Genomic DNA, 27,428 nt, shown 5'->3' with positions numbered 1-27,428 from the left:
CCTGCATTTAAGATGAACATTTACCATAAATTAAAGGTATCTTATATTATTAGATATGTTATTATAAAATATGTTTTAGTTAAGGAGTTATTGATACTTCAAGTGCAAAATAATGGTATAATACCTTGATGAAAATGCACTTTCAAGTACTAATCACACACCCCACCAGCTTATTACTAGTCCCTAGTAATCAAAGCGTTAAAATAGAAAAATAATTTGCAAATTCCATAAAATAAGACATTCATCATTCAACTTCTATTAATCTATCCAGATAAATAAACTTATTAAATTTATATATCTTCTCAATACCTCTTAAACAAGATATTAATAAACCTTCGTTTTGTGTTCAATATATCAGCACATAGTTATAGGGCTTTACTTGGAAGAAAAAAAAATTTTTGTTCTAATGTTTAAGGTTAACTTCCTTGGGTTATGATTATTATCTTTTTCTTATTATTTTTTTTAAAAAACAAATACACACACACACACACACACACACACACATAAATTAAAACACAATGCATCTTTAACCCATGTAATGAGCTTTCGGGTAATGACTCCCAGACCAGTTGGTCTTAGGGCATTAGGTGTTGAGACACCCCTACGATCTTAGTAACTCGGGTTGCAGATACTGCTATGTAGATAGTGCAATGTTTGATTCCCTTAAGCTTTTCTCCTTAACCCATGTAACAAGCGTTAGGCCAATAGCTCCCAAGTCAGTTGACTTTAGGGTATTAAGTGTTAAAACACCCTTTTGGGCTTAATTGCTTAAGTTAGGGAGGCTACGAAACCAAACGTATCTATGTTTTTTTTATCATTATTTATTTTTTGTTTTTGCAAATTATATACTATCCATTTTCATTAGTTGTTACCTTTAACAAAAGAACATAAATAATGTAATAATCCAATGTGCAACCCACAATCATATGTTAAAGTGTGTGTGTGAAAATGAAGATTTAAGAATACTTGTTAAATGAGCATATGAGCATAATCAAGTGATAACAATACGAGAGTTTGTAAACTTGAATATTTCAAGAAGTATTTTGAGAGATCTTGTTAAAAATATTTACTAAGATGCGTCTCAAAAGTCAAAAGAACTCTTTTACTTTACCATCCTAGTAACAATAGTTTTGCAATTGATTTATGAAATGGAAAACACAGTTAGTTAAATTTATTTTTATTTTTTTGAAAATATCAACTACTATCCTTCCCCCCAACCAAAATGAGACATTATCCTCAATGTTCTAAGGTAAAAAGATATAGTATAGAAGACATCAGCTGAAACAAAGAACACTGACAATTCTGAAACACATTAAATAAATATAAGAAATAACAAAACAAAATAATATGCTATTAATAAAACCAAAAGACACAAGGTTTCACAAACGAAGGCTCAAATTCAATCTAAGCTTTTTTTGGCTTTTTATAGTCGACCAATTTATGCGACTTATGGAGGGATCAATTACAGGGATGAAAGATTGTAGTTGATTAATCAATTGTTCAGCAGTAGCAGCAGAAATTATGATTTGTTGTGTCAAAGATGTTAGAAATTGCTATTTCATAACTTGGTCGGAAAAGACAATAAATTATCATAAAAACCATTAACATTTAACAGACCTATGAAATTATGGTGAATGTGCAGTTGGGCCCAAGAGAAAATATGAAATATCTCTTCCAATGTGCCCAAACCACTTGGTAAAGCAATGAAAGCATCAACATGTTTAAACATTATATTCATTTGATCAAACAATGTGGAGACCTGTAATTTCTCTCCAATTATTTTTCCAATGATGTCCCATTGTGCTAAAGCTTTTGGGACAATCCCTAAAACTTGACTACCTCCTAAAAATGGAGCTATTGACACTTCCCCCCTTTAACCCAAGGTTGACTCCACCATACATTAAATGAATCTTTCTCTCAGCTAGTACCTGATCAAAATGATTTGCTAATTCTAAAAACTTTATTTCTGTAACAACCCGGCTTTCCAAGCCCAAATCAACAGTAATTTTTTTTTTTTTTTATATTTAAAACACATGGTGTCGGTAATTAGGGAACTTGAAGCTTCACATCATCAAACTACAATCGATACAATCCACATTTCATTTAAAAGTGAATCTTACACAAACACATAATATCAAAGTTGCATGATTTGAAGATCATATTAAAAGAATATATAAATAGTCATAAGTTTTGCATTCCTATCCCACTAATAGACATCACATTTTTAAATAAAAAGGATCTAGTAAAAGTTATACATTTAGTACATTGATCCATACAAAATACATTGTGATATAGAATGCATCTACATGATTCCTTGCAAAAGTAGGTTCCCGTGTATCGGGTTTCCTAAACATCTCATTGGTGTGACGTCCCTGCAGTAGTATAAAACATTTAAGAGGATGAAAATACTTAATAATAATAATAATAATGGTACTAACGGTTTGGCCATTAAATAAAGTATTAACATTTATAATTTATTCATGTAGTTGATATAACAACTAGTAATACAATTAGATGCACAAGTTTTCGAATTGTAACTAGCCGAAGCTAATCATTCTTTGTTCCGGCCATCCTTTCGGATGCCATTAGCCGAAGCTAATCATTCATTTGTCCCGACCATCCACTCGGATGCCATTAGCCGAAGCTAATCAGTCCATCATCCCGGCCATCCATACGGATGCCATTAGCCGAAGCTAATCATTCTTTGTTCCGGCCATCCGTTCGGATGCCATTAGCCGAAGCTAATCATTCATTTGTCCCGGCCATCCACTCGGATGCCATTAGCCGAAGCTAATCAGTCCATTATCCCGGTCATCCATACAGATGCCATTAGCCGAAGCTAATCAACCTTTAATCAACATTTAAGCATTCGACAATCTAATATCGGTTCTAACAATATGGTAATACTCAAGTTAAATATTTCAATATTCAACATATGGAAAGGGAAGGTGCAAGTCATCTACCTGAAATAGAAGCTCTATTTGTACTCCCCTGCTGCTGCTGTTGTTGTTGCCCCAAGCTTGTGGTCCCTCCTGAAATTCACAGGTTTATCCCATAAGTTCCTCTCACTCACGAATATGTTTTATTATAAACATATCAACAACCAATAAGTCTTTCTTTCAGTCATCATTTCTATATACACATATTTGAACTATTTCTACGTAAAATCCGAACTATTACTGTCTCATTTTTGAACTGTTACTGTCTTGAACTGTTACTGTCTCATTTTTGAACTGTTACTGTCTCGAACTGTTACTGTCTTATTTTTTTGAATTGTTACTGTCTTGAACTGTTACTGTCTCATTTTTTAACTGTTACTGTCTCATTTTTTAACTGTTACTGTCTTATTTTTTTGAACTGTTACTGTCTTGAACTATTATTGTCTCATTCTTGAACTGTTACTATCTAGACATTTTTGAACTGTCACTGTCTCATTTTTGAATTGTTACTATCTAGACATTTTTGAATTGTTACTATCTAGACATTTTTTGAACTGTCACTGTCTCATTTGGTGACCCATGACGGGAGTTCTATAACTCTAAATTGAGCAAGATCAATTTCATTAATTAGCCAACATTCAAAACTACAATTTCTATAAGGAATATGATCCTAATTCTTTCATCCTCCTACCCGAAATCTCTTGAAAATCAAGAGACGAAACTGTCCAGATTCGTCAACCTTTCTATTTACACACAACAAAAGAAGTTCTTTAATTTAGTAACTCATACTTTTTCCTCAATTTAAGTCTAAGAACTAAAATCTATGATTTAATATCCAGTCATCAATTCAAAATCAACTTGCAAAAACTCATAAAAACAGGTTTAGAATTCCTTACTTTCAGCACACAACATCACAACAGAATACATTAATTCCAGCACAACAACATCACAGCAGAACACATTTATTTCAACACAACAACATCACAGCAGAACACATTAATTTCTGCATAAAATCTTTCAATAAATTCCAGCAGAACACACATACATGCATGCTGGCCCACCCCATAGTTAGAGCTAGCCCTCTATCATGATTTGTTATTTCCATTTTATTTATTTGTTAGATGTTCTGAAATTGGCTTTATTTTACTTTTGTTTGCTTGTTCTCTTATTTAATTTCAGCTTCCTTCACAGCTGGCTTAGGTCTTAGATCAATTCTTTTCTTAGGGTTTTTCTTCTTCATTTTCGTTTTTTGATCTTAAGGGGTAGAGGAAGAGAGTTTCATGACCCGTACCTTCTGAATTTAACAAATTTTGAGGAAGGTTTGACACTATTCTTTTCTCTTCAGCTTCCTCCTCTCACGTTTTCCAGCTCTCTTTTTCCTCTTCTCTATGCAGCTGCCCACTCCTCTCTCAAGGTCTCATCTCTCCCTCACAAGTTCGCAAAGTCATCTCTACTAGTTTGATTCACGTTTCTGTTGTGAAAGGGGAAGGAAGGAATGACATGCAACTGCTGGTTTGGGAAGAAGATGGATCATTCACTCTCCTCTCCTTATATTTATACTCCCCATCAAAAGAAATGGGTTGTTTGGGGGTTGGTTTAGATGTATCCTTATCCTTGTTTTGGTTTATCTAAAGCCGGTTTTTTTTTTCTTTGGTGATTACAATTTCCTTCCCAGAACTAGATCCACCGAAAACAAAAATATTTCTTATATAATGCCTTGAGGAACTTGCCATTTCTACACATTTCTATATTTGATGAATGTATAGGTTGAGTAGAAATGAAGGGAAGGAAGAGAAGAATTTATAGATGAGAAATTGAAAATGCAGTTAAACCACCTATATAAAAGCTAGTTGTAGTCTCTCTCTCTCTCTCTCTATTTATTTATTTTGAAAAAGCATGTGTATGTACAGGTAGTTATGATTGTAGCTCATATCTTTCATTGGTTTTACATCTAATAATAGCTTAAACGCCCTCTATGGGTTGGGGATAGGCTTTCCATCTAGTTGTCTAAAAAACTGGCAAATAAGGTCTTTTTTTTGTCAGATTCCCAAGACTATGTCTAGCATGTTCTTTATGGAATTGTGGCCATAAATCATGAATTGCATGATACATATCTCCACTAGTGTGTGTCTCAAAAGTCAATAGAAGATTATCTAAAGACCCCTTACTCAGGTTATCCTTAATGAATTCTATTTTATCTTCACGGTTTACAGATACCATTTCTAAAGAACGACATGTTGCATTACAAGTCTATCTAGCACATCTGTGACAGACTTTCAGTCGTTTTGCACAACGTTTCTTTGCAAAAGTGCTTTTACCTGTTCTAGGCATGTATGAAATGAAAGAATTAGAGGACTCACCTGATAATTGGACCTTTGCTTCAATTAGCCAGCGAATATCTTTAGAAATTCTATGGTTCATTAACAACCTCAATCTTGCACATTTAGCATGGTAAATTTTTGTAATTGCATTTTGAGGCAGAGCGCAAAAATACTTTTTCAATTTTTCAAGAGTGGTGTCCATTTTCAAACGAGAATTGAAGGAGATATTCAAAGAAAGGGGTAAGAGCAAAGAATTGTACAAATATATACACAGATATCAGTTATTATAGAAAACTGAAAGAATCGACTTAAGTTATAGAGTACCATTATACGCCATTTGACGGGGGTGAGAGAAATTAGCAAAATAAAAATAACAAAAAAAAAACACAAAAACAATGCGAGGAAAAAAAATCAATCTTTATATATAGGATCACCCAATTCAATAGAGTCATGTTCAACTGAAAAATTGTAAAAGTAAACTTTTGAATGATGTCCATTTACGTTGAAAACATTGTCATTCTTTGGATTCTCGATATTACAGGCTCTATATGGATACACATGGTTCACAATAAAAGGATCGTTCCATCTTGATCTTAGTTTTTCGGGAAATAAATGGAGTTGAGAATTATAAAGCAAGACTTTTTGACAAACATTGAATGTTTTTCTTAGTATTTTCTTGTTATGAAACTCTTTAATTCTTTCTTTATGAAATCTTGAATTTTCATATACATCATTTCTTATTTCCTCGAGCTCATTTATTTGTAATTTTCACAGCTGACTAACATCATCAAGATTTGAATTGAAAGCTTTAATAGCCCAATAAGCTTTATGTTCAAGTTCCACAGGTAAGTAATAAGGTTTTTCATAGACTAGTCTATAAGGTGACATACCTAATGATGTTTTATAAGCAATTCGATAAGCCCAAAGTTCATCATTAAGTCTTAAGGACTAGTCTTTCCGATTAGGGTTCACTGTTTTCTCCAAGATTTATTTGATCTTCCTATTAGCAAGTTCTACCTGTCCACTCATCTGAGAGTGATAAGGGGTGGGAACTTTATGTGTGATTCCATATTTCTTCATTAAAGACTCAAATGACTTGTTGCAGAAATGTGTTCCACCATCACTTATCATAGCTTGATGGATTCCAAATCGATTGAAAATATTTTCTTTTAAAAACTTTATCACTGTTTTATGATCATTGTTTTGACTTGGAATTGCCTCTATCCATTTTGAAACATAATCTATTGCGACTAATATGTACAAGAAACCAAATGATGGAGGAAATGAACCTATAAAATCTATACCCCAATAGTCAAATATTCCAATGACAAGAATATGATTTAAAGGCATCATGTGACATTTTGAAATAGATCCTAATCTTTTAAGTCTTGCAGAATACATGTGAGTCCTTGAACATGGTGGGCCAGTAAAATCCACTTTGTAAGATTTTTGTTGTTGTCTTTTTTTATGAGAAATGACCCTCACATGCCTTAGAATGATAAAATTTAATGACACTACTTACCTAATTATCAGGAATGTATCTTTAAAATATTTGATCAGGACAATATTTGAATAAATAAGGGTCATCCCAATAAAAGTTTTTCATTTTGTTCAAAAACTTTCTTTTGTCTTGGATACTCCAATGAGCTGGCAATTGTCCTAAAATAAAAAAATTAACAATATTAGCAAACCAAGGCATTGTAGAGACAGAAAATAAAGATTCATCATGAAAGTAGTCATCGATTGGTGTGATGTCAGATCTCGAATCTGTTGTGAATCTTGACAAATGATCTGCAATAACATTTTTGGTGCCTTTCTTTTCTTTGATTGTGATATCAAATTCTTGAAGTAACAAAATCCACCGCACCAATCTAGCCTTAGAATCTTTCTTAGATATAAGATATTTTAATACTACATGATCATTAAAAATGACAACAGGTGAGCCAACAAGATAAGATCTGAACTTGTCATATGCAAACACTATTGCAAGTAATTCATTTTCAATGGTAGTGTAATTCATTTGAGCAATATTTAAAGTTTTACTTGTATAGTAAATCACATAAGATTTCTTATCTTTTCTTTGTCCCAAGACAGTACCCACGGTATAATCACTAGCGTCACACATTATTTCAAAAGGTAGTGACCAATCAGGAGGTTGAATGATAAGAACATAAGTAAGCAAACCTTTAAGTTTAACAAAGGCTTTTTCACATTGTTCAGTCCACTCAAAAACATTTTTCTTTATTAGAAGGTTACACAATGGTTTAGATATTACATTAAAATCTTTAATGAACCTTTTGTAAAAACCAGCATGTCCTAAGAATTATCTATCTTTAATAGATTTTAGTGTTCGCAAGTTAGCAATTAACTCGATTTTAGATTTGTCAACCTCAATTCCTTTCAATGAAACAATGTGACCAAGTACAATGCCGTTTGTTACCAGTGACATTTTTTCCAATTCAGTACAAAATTCTTCTCTTCACACCTGTTTAAAACCTTTTCCAAGTTAGTTAAACAATCATCAAATAAATCACCAAAAATAGAAAAATCATCCATAAAAATCCAAGAAAACATTCAACCATATCACAAATGTGCTAAGCATGCATCTTTGAAATGTGGCTGGTGCATTACATAATCTAAAAGGCATTCTTCGATATGCAAAAGTACCAAATGGATATGTGAAAATAGTTTTCTCTTGATCTTCCAATGCAATTTCAATTTGGTTATAACCTGAATAGCCATTTAGGAAACTAAAAAAAATTCATGACCTGCAACTTTTTCTAGGATTTGATCCATGAAAGGTAAAGAGAAATGATATTTTCTAGTAATTAAATTAAGTTTCCTATAGTCAATGCACATGCACCAACCAATAATAGTTCTAGTTAGAATTAACTCATTTTTCTCATTTGTTATCACAGTGACTCCAGACTTCTTGGGTACAACTTGGGTAGGACTTACCCATTTGCTGTCAGAAATAGGATAAATGATTCCATTATCTAGAAGCTTAATAACTTTATTTTTCACTACTTCTTTCATATTAGGATTAAGTCTTTGTTGCATTTCTCTAGAAGGTTTAGCATTGTCCTCTAAAAAAATCTTGTGTGTGCAAATCAAAGGACTAATTCCTTTGTTATGTCAGCTATGGTCCATCCTAATGCATTTTTATGCATTTTTAGAGTTTGTAATAACTTACCTTCTTGATGTGCATTAAATTTTGAAGAGATTATTATCAGAAAAGTTTCATTTTCTCCCAAAAATGAGTATTTGAGATTGAATGGTAACGGCTTCAAATCAGGTTTTTGTGGTTGAACAGTTGAGGGTATGGATTCAATTGATCATGGTGGCAATTATTCAATTTGTGGTCTCTAATTACATGCCTTTGATTTTTCCTGAAAATAGACCATTTATAAATTGTCAGATTCATCAATCTCAGTTTCACTGGAAGTGGTTTGAAATTGATCATGAAGTAATTTTTCAATAAAGTTCATTTCCTGTAAATCATTATCATCTTCAGGTTGCTTGCAAATGTTGAAAATATTCATCTCCAATGTCATGTTTCCAAATGATAGCTTCATCAATCCAATCCTACAATTAATCAATGCATTAGAAGTTACAAGAAATGGACGTCCTAAAATAACATGAATTGAATTACATGCTTCAACATGTTGTATATCAAAGACAATAAAATCTACAGGGTAAATGAATTTATCAACTTGTACTAACACATCCTCAACTATTCCTCTAGGCACTTTTACAGATCTATCAGCAAGTAAAAGAGTTACAGAAGTTGGTTTTAACTCACCTAGATTGAGACTTTGAAAAACCAAATATGGAAGTAAATTCACACTACTCCAAGATCAAGTAAAGCTCTTTCAATTTTATGTTCTCCAATAAAGCAAGAAATTGTAGAACAACCAGGGTCTTTATATTTCAAAGCATTATTGTTCTGAAGAATAACACTTATTTGTTCGGCTAAAAATGCTATCTTTTCACATTCAGTTTTTTCTTCATAGTGCATAAATCTTTCAAAAATTTAGCATAAGAAGGTGCATGTTTAATAGCATCCAATAAAGGTATATTGATCCTTACCTGTTTTAAGGTTTCAAGGATATCAGAATTGTGATTGACTTTTCTTTATTTGGTCATGGCATGAGGAAATGGAAGTGCTGGCGGAGAATCAGTCTTTTCTTAATAATGTTCAGTTTCAACCCCTTTCTTACCCTTAGAGATTGACTCATCATCTTTCTCACAAGGTTCAATAATGAGTTTTTCAATAACCTTACCACTACGAAGAGTGATGACTGATTTGACTTGATCCATGTATTGACTTCCAGAACTACTTGCATTTGTATTATACTGCCTTTTTGGATTTTGATATGGTTGAGATGGAAACTTACCTTTCTCTTAGAAACTAAGAACAACTGTTAACTTTGCAAGAGTATCTTTAAAATCTGTCATGTTTTGAGCAAGTTGAGTGTTGATTGCCTCTTGCTTTTCAATGAATGCATGCAATCTTTCCTCAAGATTTCTTCTAGGAGGTGGAGCATAAGGAGGTGCATATCCATGAGAATTTTGAAAATTATGGTGTGCTTGAAATGGTGGCTGTGAAGTTTGTGCATTATTACTAGCACTCTTCCAACTTAAATTTAGGTAGTGGAGCATAAGGAGGTGCATATCCATGAGAATTTTGAAAATTATGGTGTGCTTGAAATGGTGGCTGTGAAGTTTGTGCATTATTACTAGCACTCTTCCAACTTAAATTTAGGTAGTGGAGCATAAGGAGGTGCATATCCATGAGAATTTTGAAAATTATGGTGTGCTTGAAATGGTGGCTGTGAAGTTTGTGCATTATTACTAGCACTCTTCCAACTTAAATTTAGGTGGTTTCTCCAACAAGGGTTGTATGTTTGTGAGTATGGGTTATGATTGGGCTTTTAAAAACTGTTTAAAACATGAGTTTGTTCATGGAGGCATTCCTTGAAAAAAGGCAAAGTTGGACAATCATTAGTTGCATGTTCATTTGTTTCATAGATTTGACACACAATGTCTTGAACAGATTTTAATTGACCACTCTTTTTCAATTTTAGTGCTTCGATTTTTCTAGCTAAAAGATGCAAACTTGGCTTGGAGGTCATAATTTTCCTTAAGGTTATACATGCCTCCACTAGATGTATGAGGTTGGGTTTTACTTGGTGCTTTATAAGTGCTTGTAGTGTTCTAATTTTGCGCATTTTCAGCTAGCAAGTCTAGATACTCCATTGCTTCATTAGGGTCTTTATCTTTAAAAGTTTCATTGCACATCAATTCAACCATTTGCTTATCTGTAGGTGTTAACCCTTCATAAAATTATGAAATCAATCTCCATGTTTCAAAACCATGATGAGGGCAAGTATTAAGCATGTCTCGATACCTATCCCAACATTGGTAAAATGTTTTACCTGGTTTTTGAGTGAAAGTGGTGATTCATCTTTTGAAAGAGTTGGTTCTGTGAGATATAAAAAACTTTTTTAAAAATTGTTTTTGCATTCCATCCCAAATAGGAATGGATCCTAACCTAAGATTTTGAAGCCATGTTTTAGCTTTATCTTTTAATGAAAAAGGAAAAGCTTTAATCTAATGGTATTCCACGGTAGGGCAAGCCGAGTGTAGGGAGGTTAGGAGTTCTTGCTTCTAGCTAGATCTCATGCTACAATTTAAGTCATTATAGTGTTACAAACTTCTTCAAATTCTCTCAAATGCAAGTATGGATTTTCTAGATCTAAGCCATGAAAAGAAGGTAAAAGTTGAATAATGTCTGGCTTAAAATTAAAATGAGATGTATCAAGAGGGAAAACTATGCATGAGGGTGCACTTGTTCTTGTGAGATTCATATGGTCTCTAAGTGTTCTAACACGGTTATTCTCATTATGAAGTGACTAGTTATCTTCTTCGGCCATATTTTCTGAAAATAATGAGGATACCCTATAAAGTCTACTACTTAATGTACGTGACCAAACACTCATGCATGTGTAGAAAGAGAATAAAAGGAAGAAGAAAAAAAAAATAGAAACAAAACAAAAGAAACAAAGTTAGATACAATAAAAGAGAAAAGAGAAAATAAAATAAATACTATAATTTGTACAAGAATTTACCTCCTAGCAACAACGCTAAAAACTTGACACGACCAAAATATTGATGTCTTCTCCTAAGTGCAATAGTGTCGAAGTAATAAATAACCCGGCAAGACCGGGGTCGAACCATAAGGAGGTTAATTGTATAAATTATAAATAATAATAATACAACAATAACAATAACAATAATAGTAATAGTAATAATAGTAGTAGTAGTAGTAGTAGTAGTGATAGTCATAATAATAATAATAATAATATTATTATTAGTAGTAGTAGTAGTAGTAGTAATATAATAATAATAATAATAATAATAAAGAAGAAGAAGAAGAAGAAGTTGATGAAAATTTTGAGATTGAAGATTAATGTGAGAATTAAACAATGATAAAAACAAGTGTCAAGGTTAGAGGATCCACTAATGGTATTTCAAACAAATATAATATAAACTCTTATTACTCAACTGGAAACCACACACAAAGGAGGTTCTAATCGGATTATAAATTGTTAACATGATTACATTAATTATCTTATTCGAATAATGCTAATACTTGTAAATATTGTCAGGTATTCATGATTATAACTTATGTTAACAACAAATCAAGTTCATTTCATAGCACGTGTGTAGGTTATACCATACGGTTGGACTATGAAAGTGCCAAACATTTATTGTACCATGTGTTATACAACACAAATCTAGATTAACCATTTAATAAGCAAAGTATTAAGAGTGAACAAGATAACAAATACAAAACATGTTAGTATCAAACATTAAAGTTCATGTTGAGTTTACACTATACTTATTCTTACTCCATTAGTGTAACCTTTTTAACTTGACATAATAAACTTAGCTAAACATAATGAAAGAGAGAAACATAAATAAACAAAATAAAAATATAAATAAGATACAAGTTAACTAAGTAAAGAAAAGGAAATGAAAAACATAAACAAGATATTAATGAAAGTAAAACTTAAGAATTACAAAAAATATAAAGAGAGAGAGCAAGAACAAGTTCTTGATCTGAATAACTAAGCTCCTAAATACATGGAAAATGCCTCCTTTTATAGGCCAAAATTTGGAACTATTGATTTGATGACTAATTGTTAAGTGGGTGACCAACTCTTGACTTGGTTAAAATCCTTATCTTATTGTTTGAACAAAACATCATTGCTAACATCAGAATTGGAACCAACTGTACTCATGAAAGTTCTAGAAAATTGTCTTATCTTTCTAGGAAAAAACAATTGAGGTCATTTAGACTTCTAAAACTCGAGATATAGGCTGAACACTAAATAGTGTCTAGGCTATATGATAGATTCAGACTTCTATGTTGTTGTTATAATTTGGACTTGAAAACGGTCTTTTTAAATTTTGGACTCCACATGAAAGTTGTAGGCCTATGTCTTACCTTTCCATCCATATAAAGTAGACCTAAATCCGAGATCTACAGCTCTAGATATGACCTAAGTACCTTACAGTGTTCTAGTTTGGACTGTACCAACATCTCTTTTCTAAGTTTAGCCCTCTCTTTGTCTTTTCAATTTCAGTACTTAAATTCATCAATCAATCCTTTCATTTATATAAGAGGCTTGCATTTAAGATGAATATTTGTCATAAATTAAAGGTATCTTATATTATTAAATATGTTATTAGAAAACATGCTTTAGTTAAAGAGTTATTGATACTTCAAGTGCAAAATGATGATATAAAACCTTGATAAAAATGCATTTTTAAGTACTATTTACATATATATAGTCTATACATGGCTCTTATTAGGAAACAAATATTACATTAATTCTAGGATGTGATCTCGGGTGATCAAATAAAGCAAAATAAGAAACCAAAATATTCTGATTGATATTCAGTTGATTCCAGTGATTTCTTTCCAGTAATTAGAGGATGGTGCGACTACTTTTTGTCCTTCCATAGCCGGGACCATGAGGCACCAACTGTTTCCTTTGGACTGAGGCAGAAAAAACATGGTCTGTAGCTCTAAAAATCAAGCGCGATGATAAAGGAAACTAGCAGGAATTTGAAGAGAAAAGGAAATAATTGCATACGGGGAGGGGTACTGTTCAAAACACAAATGAACAATACCATGCTAATTAATTCCTATGTTGTTTCATGCTGCAAAGTCTCAAACGATAGCTTTTTTTCTTGTGAAGAGAAGCAAAATATAATCCAACATGGCGATCAGTAACAAAACTTACTATGACGTTTTCTGATCCAGCCCCGTTTTTTTTTTTAATTCCTCCAACGAAACCGATTCACTTTCCCAAGTTTGAAATTTGTCTTTAATTAATTTGATAAATCCTTAAAATATTAAATCGGGTCCCTTGAATCAAGACCTGAAAAACTCGGGCTGGAATCCTTCTTCCAGCAGGATTTTCTACTCTTCCACTAGATGTTCAAACGAGAATATCTTGAGCTTATGATATTGAAATCAAGTGATTCAAAAGCCAAAATTCATCAGCATGTATAGGACTAAAACTTCCATGAAGGATTCAAAATGAGATAAAATCGTTTTGAAAAACAGAATTGCAAAAAGAACTCGGGCTGGAACCCTTTTCGCGATATGATTCTTTATTTTCACGTTAGATATTCAAAAGGAAATATCTTAAGTTTTTGATATCAAAATCAGGAAATTCAAAAATCCAAATTAATCTACAAGTACAAAACTATAACTTTCATGAAGGATTCAAAGTGAGATAAATTTGTTTTGAAGGACAGAATCTGGTTGGTAAAAAAGATCTCCTGATTTGATTCGAAAAATTGACAATGTCGAGCATCCCCATATGAATGAGAGTCTGACATAAGAAAAGTGAGCCTTAGGACCCAATAAAGGTGCAGATCAATTCTTTAACATGTCATGAATGACAGAATATAGCTGGGATAGTCAAATATTGCGCAAAACCAAGTCAAAATCAAAGTTTAAGTTAGAACAAAATTGGTATAACAACATAATCATTTTTTTATTGCAAATTCTAAGGGATTTATCCAAATTTAAAGACCAGATAAAGAATGGACGAGTTTAGCATCACGAAGACTCCTAATTAATCTAAGAATCCTGATAATTTCGGCAACGAAAGTGAAGGATAAAGAGAGCAAAAAACAACTTAAACAGAGTTCGAAAAACATTCATTTCTTTTTTGCTTTTGTCAATTTTTCATCAACCATGAACTAAACTTTTGCATTTGATTCAAGAGGGATACACATCATCTCCAGCACGTAGGGTCCAAAAATAAGCAACAACAAAAAATATATACTTTTTGGAATATTGTGTTATTTTGAAAAATGTTTAAAAAATTAGTGGCAAGAAATATGCTATGACAACTAATATATCCTTATTTTTTGTGGTAATAACACAAATGTTTTAGATAATTAGTTTATATTTATTTGTTAAAATATGAATTTGGACAATTGATTTATATCTCGAAAATTTTAATCTTGTACCAAAATAATTAATATAATATGTTAAGTCATTTAATGGTATATATATTATTTACTTGATACAATTAATATAATTATATAGTAACAATATAATAAATTTGGACAAAATAATATTTTGATATTTTCATTGATTAAATATCTCATTAATTAAATTTATCATTGAGTAACGAAACAAACACATTAATGACACATTATTGAGAATTTTTATGGGTGGTGCTATTTCCACTCAATAATTTGTTATCCCCAGGCTAAAAGAGCCTAATGAATATGTGTTTTAACTACTATTTAATATTAGTTTCTTAAAAAATTCCTTGTAATGTTTCTTTCAAAATAATAAGATTAAGGAATATTTCAAAAATAAAGAAGAAAGAAATAAAAAGTATATTTTAAAAGATTTTATTGCATCTTCAGTATTTGTTGTACTTTATAACATATTTTTTCTTAAATAATATATTTTATAATATCTAACTTGTCAATATGTATAATTACCATATTTTTTTTAATTTCTAACACAAACATTTAATAATGGAGTCCTTATACCATAAAATAATATTAAAGTATTAGCAATAATTAATGATATTTGATACTTAAAAAGTTTTGTGTCATTATTTTATTTATAAAATTTGTAATATCAACCAACTAACAGTTTGTGACTTATATTTTTAAAAAAATAAAGTCATGAATATTTAGGCATAATCTATTTCTTCAGTATATTGTTTTTCACAAGAATAAAAAGAAGGTTCATTTAAAAATTAATTATTTTAATCTTTAAATAAAATACTCAAAACACATTAGAAATAACTATTTTAGTCTATATGATATCACCATCCATTTTTATTTTCAATTAAACTCATATATCATATTATTTATGAAATCAAAACTGGAATCATTATCCCTCTGATTAGAAGTGATCATTTTCGATTTGATTTGGTTTTTTTTATAAAAAAAAAATAACCAAACTGAATTTTTAAAAAAAACAGAAATTAGTTCAAACTGACCGGTTTCAGTTTGATTCAATTTTTTAGAAAAAAAATCAGTTCAAACTGGTTTAGTTTGGTTTTTTTAGTTTTGGCTCGGTTTTTTTCGGTTTGGCTCGGTTTTTTCTAGTTTAAGTTCGGTTTGGTTTGGTTTTTTTTAAAATTTTAATCGGTTTAATCATTTTTTTTTATAATATGGTTTGGTTTTTTATTTTTTTTCTAATTTTCTTAATTTAAGAAGTTTTTTGGTTTTTTTGTTGCCCAATGCTCCAAGAGTATCAACAAACTGGATGGTATACTGGTGATGAACTTGACTGGCTAATGAGTGGTTCCTGAAATCTAATTGGCTAATTGAGTGGTTCCTGAAATCTAATTGGCCAAATTTATCTCTCAATACATCATTTTGTTGTCTTCCTTCCAAGCTACAAGGGAAGAAGACTAAGAAAAGGTCAATGAAAATGACGGTCAACTAAGCTGGGGACGACCCAAGTCTTTCTTCCCACAACCCTTTTAGAAAATCGCCCTTTCTTTCAATAAAATTACAACATGAGTCATTGCCCAGGAAATGGGCTGCTCCTGTACAAATCTTGGCTTTAATGGCAGTTTCTTGGAAATGAGCTCCTTCCTTCTCTGCTCTTCATTCATTCTTTCTCCTGAAAAGGGAAGGAGAACATTCACGGAAATTCGAGGGAAATCATATAAACGCGTAACAGGTGATTTGAGGAGACAATTGAGATTTTGAGGTTTATAAAATTGTTTAGTTTTCCACAAATATTAAATATAAACAGAAAATTGAAAAAACGTGTTTACTAACAAAGAATAAGAATTGTTTTCTTGAAAACACATTTTTTTTTAAAAAAAGTAAATTAAAAAAACACCTCATGTGTACACAATATTTTTCATGATTAAATGATATATTTTTTAATAAATTATTTATATATACAAATTTTTATGCAAGCACCATAATTTTTAGTCATTAATTAACAATACAAACACGAATCATTTTCTATACAACTCAAGAATATCTTTCTCAATCAATTATTATTTATCATTAACGTGTCAATGATTCTTACCAACCCTCTCAACCAATTACGGTGTTAGACACTATCAATTATTAATAAGAACAGTAATAACAATAACAATAATAGTAGTAATTAATGATGATGATGATGATATTAGTAGTAGTAAGAATGATTCATCCTTCAATATTTAATTTATTAGGAATTGTGTTTTGCATTTTTTTCATATATGATATTTCTAATTTAATGACTCGATCTAAAATGTTGAAGGGGGTCAACATCTTTTTTTTTATTTCTTTTTTTTTATCATTTAATATTAGTTTTTTTTAATTAGCTTTTAATTTTTTTAATAAATTATCTCAATCTCATAACATGATTCATATAAGTTTTGTAGGTTAATACTGATTGACTCGACCCTTATTATACAGGTTATATATTTATTACGTTATCTTGGATTGAGTCAAGCAAGGGTTTTTAGTGTATTTTTACCCAATTATGTATTTTCAAAGATTTGTTTCAAGATTATCATGTTTTTTTTTAAATCATTTATTATAGCTGCCATTTTTTTATCATGAAGTTATTAAAAATTGAACGGGCTACAACTCAAATCTTTTGTTTTTTCTTATTTCTCACATAGCGGGCCCATGTATAGTAAAAAAGATTCACTAACCATTTGTGCTGACTTGAACAGTATGTAAGTTGACCTGAGAAAGCTACTACGACAAAGTAAGGTGAATGAAAAAAAGAAAAAAGAAAAAAGAGAGGATACAATTGGACAGTGCAACGTCCTGCTCAGTTCTGATTGGCCAGCAACAAAAAAAATGTCCAACAAAGGTGAGGCCACCTTGTAATTAATCAAGCAAAACCAGGGCAATTTCCCAAATTTGTAAAATCCAACTAGACGACGTCGAGTTAATTATCAATTATTCCCTGTATTAAAACAAAATTAATCAATTGGTCCTCTTGGTTTCCAAAACTATTTACTTAATCCCTATTTTATTCTTAAATATGTTTAAAACTTAGTTATTTCGTCAAATTGTTTTCTTTTTCCAATTTATTTTTTACTTTTTCTTTATTCAAGAATAAAAAAAAAGTAGATAAGATGAAAAAATAAGGATGTTCAATTCTAATCAAGAGGTTATTTGATTATTTTTTTTATACAATATAAATTAATTAATTAGTTTTTGATAAGGGATTGGATTATAAATAGCATAAATTTAGTTTTATTTTTTTCCATTTCTATTCACAAACCTAAGATAAAATATAACCTATGATTTTATTTAGAAAACTTTAAAAAATACGAGATAAATTTTAAAAGTTGAATATAAATTATAATTTAAAATCAATTGGACTCTATTATTAATTAATTACATTATTGAGTCTAAATTATTTTTAAAAAATATATTAAAAAATATTTTTTTAAAAAAATTGTTTTTAACGTTAATATTTTAAAATAATTAAAAAACCATAATCATTAATGAGCCACTAGACCCACGAACACGACATCGACACCACCTCTCCCACTTAAGACGGCAAGACTAGTAGTCAGACAAATACACAATTGCAAGGAATGGCAAAGCCGTGAATAAATAGAATATAAAGGGCAGTAATTTAAGGGTCCTTCTATAATTGGAGCTTCGAGGCCCAGGCAGACTACACTGAGCAGCCTTTCCGCAATGACGGGCTTTGCATTAGCTATCAGTACTAAAGTTTTGTTATTCCTATGCGTCATTCAGTTCTCAGTTTCAGAGATCATTTTTGAAGAGAGATTTGAAGGTAACTTCTTCTTAATTTCTTCCCACCTTTTTTCACTACTCTGTTTTGCTATGTCACCAGCTAGCATCCAATCCTAATGCTAGCTGCTTCTAGTTAACCGTTGAACTCGTCATTCACTTGTTTTGTCTTTTCTTTGGGGTCTTGCATGCTGTCATTGTGAAATAATTTTAGGATTTGAAGTGGGATTTGGATAATAATGATACCCTTCTTCTTTCATTCTTTCTACTGTAAATTCAAGTTGTGATTTCCTTTGTTGGTGTAAAGTGGTGTTATTTTAATTTTTTTGAAGTAAAATGTTCTTTTTCTTTCTTGTTTTCTATTTGGTGGCTGAGAATTGTTCATGGAAAAGAAAAGAAAATCTGACATTTGAGGGTGTTGTTTGCTTTGCAATCGGTGAATACTTTTCTGGGAAAAAATTAAAAATAAAAATGAAGTCAACAGGTTATCTGGGTTGACTTGAACTAAAGTGATTGTAAACTGCAGAGTTTAAAAGAACCTCCCCTACTTAATTAAAAGGCTTATTTAAGTGTGAGAATACTTCGGTGATTGTTCGTAGTTTAAGATGATCTTGTTATGCAAAGAGTTGGTTGGTATTAATAAGTGTAATTTTGTGTTGGAAAAAGATGGTTGGGAGAGCCGTTGGGTTAAATCGGATTGGAAGAGGACTGAAGGATTGGCAGGTTCTTTCAAACACAAAGCTGGAAGGTGGCCTGGAGATCCAGATGACAAAGGTATCGTCTTTTCTACTTTTGCTCATATAGGATTTGATGAATTACATACTCATTTTGCAAAGTACAAAGCCATTAGAGCACAAAAAAGGGCACTGTGGCAGGAAAAATAGTGGACTATTTGTTCTTCTTGCGTGTATTTCACCTATGCTGTTCAGGAACCTTATTGACAAGGTTGTCCTTGAACATTCTAGCAGTTGCTTAAGAATATATGATGGCATGTCGAATTCAGTTGGTTTCTTAATTGGTGAATCCTTTTATTTCACAATAATCAGTTGTTTGTAGATGATTATTCACCTCTTGATTTGGATATCTTGTAGGTATTCAGACAACTACTGATGCCAGGTTTTTTGCCATATCTGCAAAGATACCGGAATTCAGCAACAAGAACAGAACACTGGTCTTCCAGTATTCTATAAGGCTTGAGCAGGACATTGAATGTGGTGGTGGTTACATCAAGCTTCTCTCTGGATTCGTGAACCAGAAGAAATTTGGTGGAGACACTCCATACAGGTTTAAATCTTATTGAATTCATTTCACATTATCTACACCTCATGTCTTTTCCCTTTCATCTGAGACATGGATCAAATATCTGTTTGTGGTACTTCATAAGATATCTTCGTGTTCAAGCTGCCCATTTTGATACATTGCATTGTGAAAAAAAGTTAATTGGATCGATCATTTGGTTGGGCTCCATGTATGATTGCGTTTTAAACTTTCTTGTAAAAGCTAGAATAACTTGTTTTTCATTCATGAAGACATGCTTTTCATTTATTTTGAATACACAACAGTTTTAATCAAACATATATTTTTTAAAACCACAAGAGTTTTTCTTAAACCTCTTTTTTTAACCGCAATCGTAAAAGCTATCACAATACCAAACACAAACTAATTTTCAATTGTATACTGTACAAATTGCACACATATCACAAACATTCACTTTACAAAAAGATAAATTGTGCAGAAATGTGTTTCGGTAAAATAAGAATTATAAATTCCATCCATCTCTAATTTCTCTCAACCATTTACATGGGAAGGAGCAGAAATGAATAAGCAAACAAAGAATCAATATCAAAATGGAAGATTATTGTATGGCTTAACATTATGAAGTCAGTGTCAAAATATTTTAGAGCTATTGTAGGTTTGACAGACACCTTCTACTTTTTCATGTATTCTGAAGGTTTTAGTCAACTTTCCTCATGCTCGGAAATGTGTTTTGTTTCCTCTTTTCCTGCCTGTTGGTTTCACTATCATACAAATTTGTATTGATATCAAATTTTATTTTCTGCAGCTTTATGTTTGGACCTGATATATGTGGCAGTCAGACAAAGAAGCTGCATGTCATACTATCCTACCAGGGCCAGAATTATCCAATCAGGAAAGATTTGGAATGTGAAACAGACAAGTTAACTCATTTCTACACCTTTATTCTTAGGCCTGATTCAAGTTATAGTGTCCTGATTGATGGTCGAGAAAGGGATTCTGGAAGCATGTATACAGACTGGGATATACTTCCTCCCCGGAAAATTAAAGCTGTCAAGGCGAAAAAGGTTTGATACAAAGAGATTCCATATCCTTAAAGAATTAGAATGTTAAATTGCAATATTATCGGGTTGTCCTCCTCCACCATAGCTAGAAGATTTTGAGGGTATACATCCTGACATACTTCATTCCCATTTTTAACAGCCTGCGGACTGGGATGATAGAGAATATATTGACGATCCTAATGATGTCAAACCTGAGGTATAAAACTTTTATTCTTTCTTTCTTATAGAAGATTTTATTGTAATTGTAGTGAATAGATTACTTAATCCTGTTTTTGGGTATCTTGATAATGCAGGGATATGATTCAATTCCAAAAGAGATTCCCGACCCCAAAGCAAAACAGGTTAGTGGGTTACTTACAGGTTAATGTCTGGATGAAGTTCTAGGATATGAATGATCCCTGGCCTTTAGATGCTGAGACATATGTAAAATTGACGTGCTTCACCTAAATAGCGTTTTATTTTAATAGTATGTAGTACTGTTATGGAAAACAGAATATATCAATATAGCTAATAATTGCATTTTGTTTCCCTGATTAGCCTGATGATTGGGATGAAGAGGAGAGTGGTCTATGGAAATCACCTAAGATACCAAATCCAGCATATAAAGGACCATGGAAACTCAAGGTGTGTTTATTGGCCTTCTAGATGGTAGAAGTTAAAAAGTTTAAATGCATATTCTCATTGTTAATAAAGTTTTCTTATCTACAGAGAATCAAGAACCCAAATTATAAAGGGAAATGGAAGATTCCTTATATTGATAATCCAGGTATTCTTCATGCAGCCATTCATGGAAAGTAAATAACTGTAATGCTTGCCTGAAAATTTACCTCCCCAGAGTTAATTTACCAACAAAGAGTTAGTTATATCTTTCTTTGTAAATGTCACCAGAGTTTGAAGATGACCCTGATCTCTATGTGCTTAAGCCAATAAAATACATCGGCATTGATGTTTGGCAGGTGAGGATTAAGCATCTTTTTTGTTGATTTAGATACGAGTTTTATCTTTATGATGCAGCATTTGATTTTTTTTTATTTCTAAGATAAGTTGTAATATTATGTGGTGTCATTGCAGGTGAAGGCTGGCTCAGTTTATGACAATATTCTGGTCTGTGATGATCCAGAGTATGCAAAACAAGTGGTTCAAGAAGTTTTAGCTAACAGGGAGGTGTGTCAGTCTTTGGCCCTTTCCGGAGAACACTGGCTTCTATTATTGTGGAGTTACATTTAAGATGAGTGGTGGCTAATTTGTGTTTTTCTTTGGTAATTTCAGATTGAAAAGGAGGCCTTTGAGGAAGCAGAAAAAATTAGAAAAGCTCGAGAGGATGAGGTAATTTGCTGGGTTATTTGCTCATAACATTACCCGAGCTTCATCAATAAGCTTTTTACCATAATCGAATATATCCAAGTAATTCGAGAATTTACATTTACAGGAAGCTCAAAGAGCAAGAGAGGAAGGTGAAAGGAGGAGGAGAGAAAGAGGATATGATCGACGCTACCGAGATAGACACAGAGATAAATACAGAAGGGTATACATGCTATATGCTTGAATCTTTTTAATCTATGTGCTTAGAATATTTTTCTAGTCATTCAGATTTCCTTACACTTTCTTACAAGAGTAACATTGTCCCAACTCACTCGTGAGCAGAACCATTGTTCCTTTTACTACTTGCATGGCTATGTTGATTAAACTTTCCGAAGACGATCGGCTCTTTCCTGGATTTTTATAGTTGTTAAAACCCTCTGAAAAGTACCTGATGTTTCTGATGTTGATGATTTTTCTGAAACACTCCGTGTTTATTGTGTACCTTATGATGATTGTCGTGTCTAGTTATGAGTGCATGGCTTTACACATAGATGTTAATTCTGATCAAAATGTTTCATTTTGCACAGCATTACTCCCGGGACATGGATGATTATCATGTAAGAACCAATCTTGCCTTGAATTTCCCTTTCTCAAGCATATTAAATCAAAATACAAAACACTTTCAGTTGAGTTGTATCGCTAGATTCCGACATTTTACATAGTTATTTCTATCAAAACAAATGCCTAGTATACTGAGAATCGTTCAGTTATTTCACTCTACTGTCCACATTGCTGGATGACTCCTGGATTTGGAAATCTGATCATTGCAAGTGTTTCTTTCTTCTTTATGGTCCAATATTATCGGCCCCCCATGATTGTCTTTATCTGGCATGCAGGATGAGCTTTGAAGAGGCTTTCAAATTGTCAGCTCTCTCGTTGGACAGCGCTATCAATACCTGGGAATGTGAAAATAAAGCCACAGTTTTACCTTTGGGTGGGGTGGGGCAGCTTTTTGTTTCCTCATTGTTGTATGATTTTCATTTCTGAAGAAATATATATATATATCTAGAGATACTAATTAATTGTTTTTGCATCTTCTTAACTCTTTCCTCTATTTGCTACTCCATTGTGATTGTGTGATAGGTGAAAGTCTATCTTGAGCTTGTAAAAGACTTTCCTTCTACGTTTGTATTTGATTTCAGAGACAAGAGGGAGGGCCTTTTCTATTTGCATCAGCTGATCTTCTTCTTCATTCTATTTCTCTAACCTTTTCTTCGTCTTCTGCTTCCCACCATTACTACGTCTTCTTTCCTTTCCTCGAAGAAAACCAACAGTCACAGTCTCACAGACACGCCATTTCTTCTTCCCTCTTTTTCATCATATTCTTCTCACCATTACCGCAGCTTCTGAACAACACCCGACAGCCACAACACTCTCTTTATTCTTCCAATTTCTTCATCTTTTTCTTATTGCCGTTACTTTATTTATCTCAATTCTTTCCAACAGTCACACACGCCTTATAATTACTCAAGCATGTCTTAACAATATGCAGCGAAAACACGAAGGGTAACAAATATGGCAAAAGAGTTGTTGTGAGGATATCATAAACTAAAACCAGTGAAAACAACCAACTTACTTTAATGATGTGATTAGGAATGGTATTTTACGTACTAAATTTTGATATTATTCATATCTGAATCTAAAATCATATTTTATATCCAAATCAAAATCTAAGAGGTTGAGATTTTGGATTTCTAAGTCCAATCCAATTGAGTTTTGGATATCTATTTGGATATTCATTACCTAATCCGAACCAATTGATGCAATGATTTAGATATATAAATCATACATTCATTCCAATAAAATAATAAAAGTTTAGTCAATATCATATAAAAACAATAAAAAAATAAAAGTTAAGTGAAGTTTTAAAATAAACATCCCAAAATATTAAATTATCTATTTATTATTATAAATACAACTAAAATTCCATTGAATTATCTATTTGTTATTATAATTACAGCTACAATTCCATTGAGATCAAATCCTCATTTAACATTCATAGAACTTTAAACTTCCTTTTACATCATAAACAAGTCATTTTACAAGAGAACAATATACATAAATAAATAGTTAGTCATCAATACATAAGTTATCTTCATAAAAGTCATAAAAATAACTCATAAGTTTTTATAATATAAGTATAATACCTTTCTAATCTCTATCACTGTCAAGGGCGGAGCTAGGAAATTTTTTTATCTTGAGCTTTAAACTGTTACTAATCCTTGTTGTAAAGCTAAGTTAGAGCTTAGAATTTCTTACTTGATCGTGATGGTTTTGCACTCTTTGTGACTCTTTGTTTAAATTCCTCTTTAAAATCTAAGTTAAAACCCGATGTTATTGAGAAGAAGAAAATAAAAATCCCATGGTGCTTCTCGAGTATTAATAAAGATAAAAGAGTGGATTTTAATAAATGATAGAAGAAAAAATCTTTGTAAGGAGCATTGGGTTTTTACAAAAAAAAAAAAAAAAAAAAAGGGAAAGTCTTTATTTTTTTTACTTTAGTAGATGTGTTTATAGGAAATAGTACACCCCTACTGGGGTTTGGGGTGGAGCCCTGAAATTTTTTTTTTTTTTTTCTGCACAAAATCCATAAAGTTCATTACTGCATATAAAGCTCCAAATAAATTTTAGTCAAAATAATAAAAACACAACTAAAATTAACCCTACAAAAACATATAGGACTTAACAACAGTATGATTCCCAAAGAAAAGAAACAGACAAATTAAAGCTCTTAACATTAGCTGCACTTGCAATCCTAGACCAAAGATCGGCACACTCCTTTCCAATTGGACTGGTAATTGTTGAGCCTTCATTTCTCCTTTGGGGTTCACAATGACATCAGCATTATCTTCAAAATACATGAAAACACCATCCTTTCGGCGCCAAAGCTTACGCTGCCTAACAATGACAACAAGCATAACCTTCTTCCTGAGATTAGGCTTTCCCTTCTTGACAATGGCCATTACCATATCACCAATGCAGGCAGAAGGCAAGTCATTCAAGCGACCTTTAATTCCCTTCACAGATATGATGTAACGGTTATGCAGGAGAGTATTGAGTTTTTTAATAATTTTTTTTTAACCTGGGTTACAACCCACCTTAGCCTCCTATACTCCTCCGCCCTTGATCACTGTCATCAAATATGGTGACATAATCATCCGAATCTAGGGTTTTTCCATCTAAAAATAATACATATATAATAAAAGTTAGAATTTTGCTTCAATAAATGGTTCAAATGTACATAAACATAATAAAAAAATAAACATTTACTAAATCACCTTCAATTTCAACAACTCAACCACTTTTGAACATACATCAATGTTTAAGTGGTCTTTGAACTACAATGCAGGTTTAATAATATATTGCTAGTACTAATAGCACACTCTAAAACAACAATAGATACAACAATAGCCAATAAATATCTAGCAATGAATTGCAAGACTGAATATTTTCCTTGAACCTTCCATAATGATAAAATGTCAAAGTCATTATTTTTTTAGAAAACCTCTTCATCTAAACAATGATCCAATTCAGTCCTAGCATATGAATTTTTTTTCTCTTTTCATTTGCATCACATTGTTATCAAAATCAGCTAATGAACTACAACTTGAATCAATAAAAGTATCACTCGAATGATTAAATATAGATAATTGAAAACTACCTCTTTATTTCTTCGAAACATAAAAATCCACAAAATCATAATAAAAGCGGTAAATCTTCTCAAACATATTCATATGCTTACCACTATATACTCTATAAAGGTAAAATTCAATCAAAGTCATTTTGTATTGTAGATCAAATATAGCTACAACTCTTACTATCCCACTAATGGAACACCAATATTTATATATATATATATTATATATATATATATATAATATATTAAAAATCAACATTATTATTATTTTTATACTACCTCAAGTGAACAACAAACTCATTTTTAAAATTTCAATCTAATCTAAAAGAAATTTAGAAAAGTACAAGTTAGTTGTAGGATACTTTGTCGTAAAAATTAATAATTCAATGACCTCTTAAAACAATTTCAACCTATCATAAATTACACTTAAGTGAGGGGCTCTTATACTGAGAGTCTTGCTGTTTAAATCAAGTAAATAAATCTTTATAAATTAAAGCAGTTTTAAGTATCGAATATGTTGAATTACACCTCGTTGGGCAATCAAGACCTTTTTTTTTGTTATAGAAATACAAACATGATGGGTTGTTTCCTTAAATTTTTCCTCCTTTTTTGGTGAAGCTATTTAATAAAGTACACTCTCTAATATTTTTCAATCTCAGTCTTAGTTATTTCTAACTTATGTTTACCTATTAGATTTAAAATATAAGCAAAACACCACATATGAATAAATCATCATTTAATATCAAAGAACTAACTTTTAATTTATCCTTAAACTCAAGTATCAAGGCATCATTAGTTATGCAATTATCTAATGTAATTATCGACTAGTATTAACATTTAATCCATCAAAGAATCAATCAAAACTTTAATGTGGGAATGGTACCTAATCAAACCAAATCAAAATATGATAACAAATATATATAAAAAATTATTGCAAAAGCTAATAATAACATATATTAAATAAATTTTATCTCAATATGTAACTTCATAATTTCTGCTCATCATCAATAAAGTGCATTGTTATAGTCAAGGGCCCTTTTTTATTGCTAAAAGTCTATATATCAGTTGCAATTACCACTCTACCAATACTTTTCTCTAACTTGTGCTTTTCCCTTTCTTTCTAATAATCATAAACTTTTAGAATGTCAATTTTAATGTTATTTTTTGTAAACAAAGGTTGGAGGAAATTTGAGTTCCTTTGGAATCCAACATGCTAAACTATGAAAAGTGGGTACTCATGTAAAATAATAACATTTACACACACTCTTCTAGAACTCTCTCAAAATCTAACCAATTTCTAACTCTCTCTCTTTATGAAAACTTTTTTATCCAATATTTTTGTTTTTGTTTTGAATCATGATATTTTCTTCTCTTACAAGTCCTATAATGGTTACACCAACAGCTTGTTCTAGATTTTTATTTTTCACCAAACATCTTAAAATAATAATTACATTATACCTTAACATCCCTATCAATATATTTTTTTATAAAACTCTCCCATATAAAACTCTTGTTTTCTAGTAGCAATGTTGAAGAATAACATATATTCATAGCGGAAGCAAGGAGT

General features: G+C 31.4%; 1 protein-coding gene and 1 pseudogene across 2 annotated transcripts; one reads left to right on the top strand and one right to left on the bottom strand.

Moving 5' to 3' along the window:
• Window positions 1-1,558: 1,558 nt before the first annotated feature.
• Window positions 1,559-9,580, bottom strand: LOC140955056 (uncharacterized; annotated as a pseudogene).
• An 8,851-nt stretch (window positions 9,581-18,431) lies between these two features.
• On the top strand, window positions 18,432-23,260 carry LOC118028899 (calreticulin-3). 2 transcript variants are annotated; one of them, XM_035032650.2, is made up of 14 exons: window positions 18,432-18,587; window positions 19,211-19,318; window positions 19,636-19,828; window positions 20,607-20,865; window positions 21,002-21,058; window positions 21,156-21,203; window positions 21,400-21,486; window positions 21,571-21,628; window positions 21,751-21,818; window positions 21,934-22,026; window positions 22,132-22,188; window positions 22,292-22,387; window positions 22,752-22,781; window positions 23,061-23,260. In XM_035032650.2, exons 1-14 carry the CDS (start codon window positions 18,488-18,490, stop codon window positions 23,070-23,072), a joined length of 1,266 nt encoding a protein of 421 aa, XP_034888541.1. In that variant the 5' UTR covers window positions 18,432-18,487; the 3' UTR covers window positions 23,073-23,260. The 2 variants fall into 2 exon arrangements, with proteins under 2 accessions (XP_034888541.1, XP_034888542.1); XM_035032651.2 differs by lacking the exon at window positions 22,752-22,781.
• The last annotated feature ends 4,168 nt before the right edge of the window (window positions 23,261-27,428 follow it).

The sequence above is a fragment of the Populus alba genome, chromosome 19 (genome assembly GCF_005239225.2).
Source record: "Populus alba chromosome 19, ASM523922v2, whole genome shotgun sequence".
NCBI classification, from domain to species: Eukaryota; Viridiplantae; Streptophyta; class Magnoliopsida; order Malpighiales; family Salicaceae; genus Populus; species Populus alba.
Note: the sequence above shows the minus strand (reverse complement) of the source record. Positions and strands in the feature narration are given on the sequence as shown.

Coding starts and splice junctions, on each gene's coding strand:
- LOC118028899 (XM_035032650.2), top strand. CDS start 18,488: ATGACGGGCTTTGCATTAGCTATCAGTACTAAAGTTTTGTTATTCCTA. Junction 19,829..20,606: donor GGTGGAGACACTCCATACAG/GTTTAAATCTTA, acceptor TATTTTCTGCAG/CTTTATGTTTGGACCTGATA. Junction 22,189..22,291: donor GAAAAGCTCGAGAGGATGAG/GTAATTTGCTGG, acceptor TTACATTTACAG/GAAGCTCAAAGAGCAAGAGA.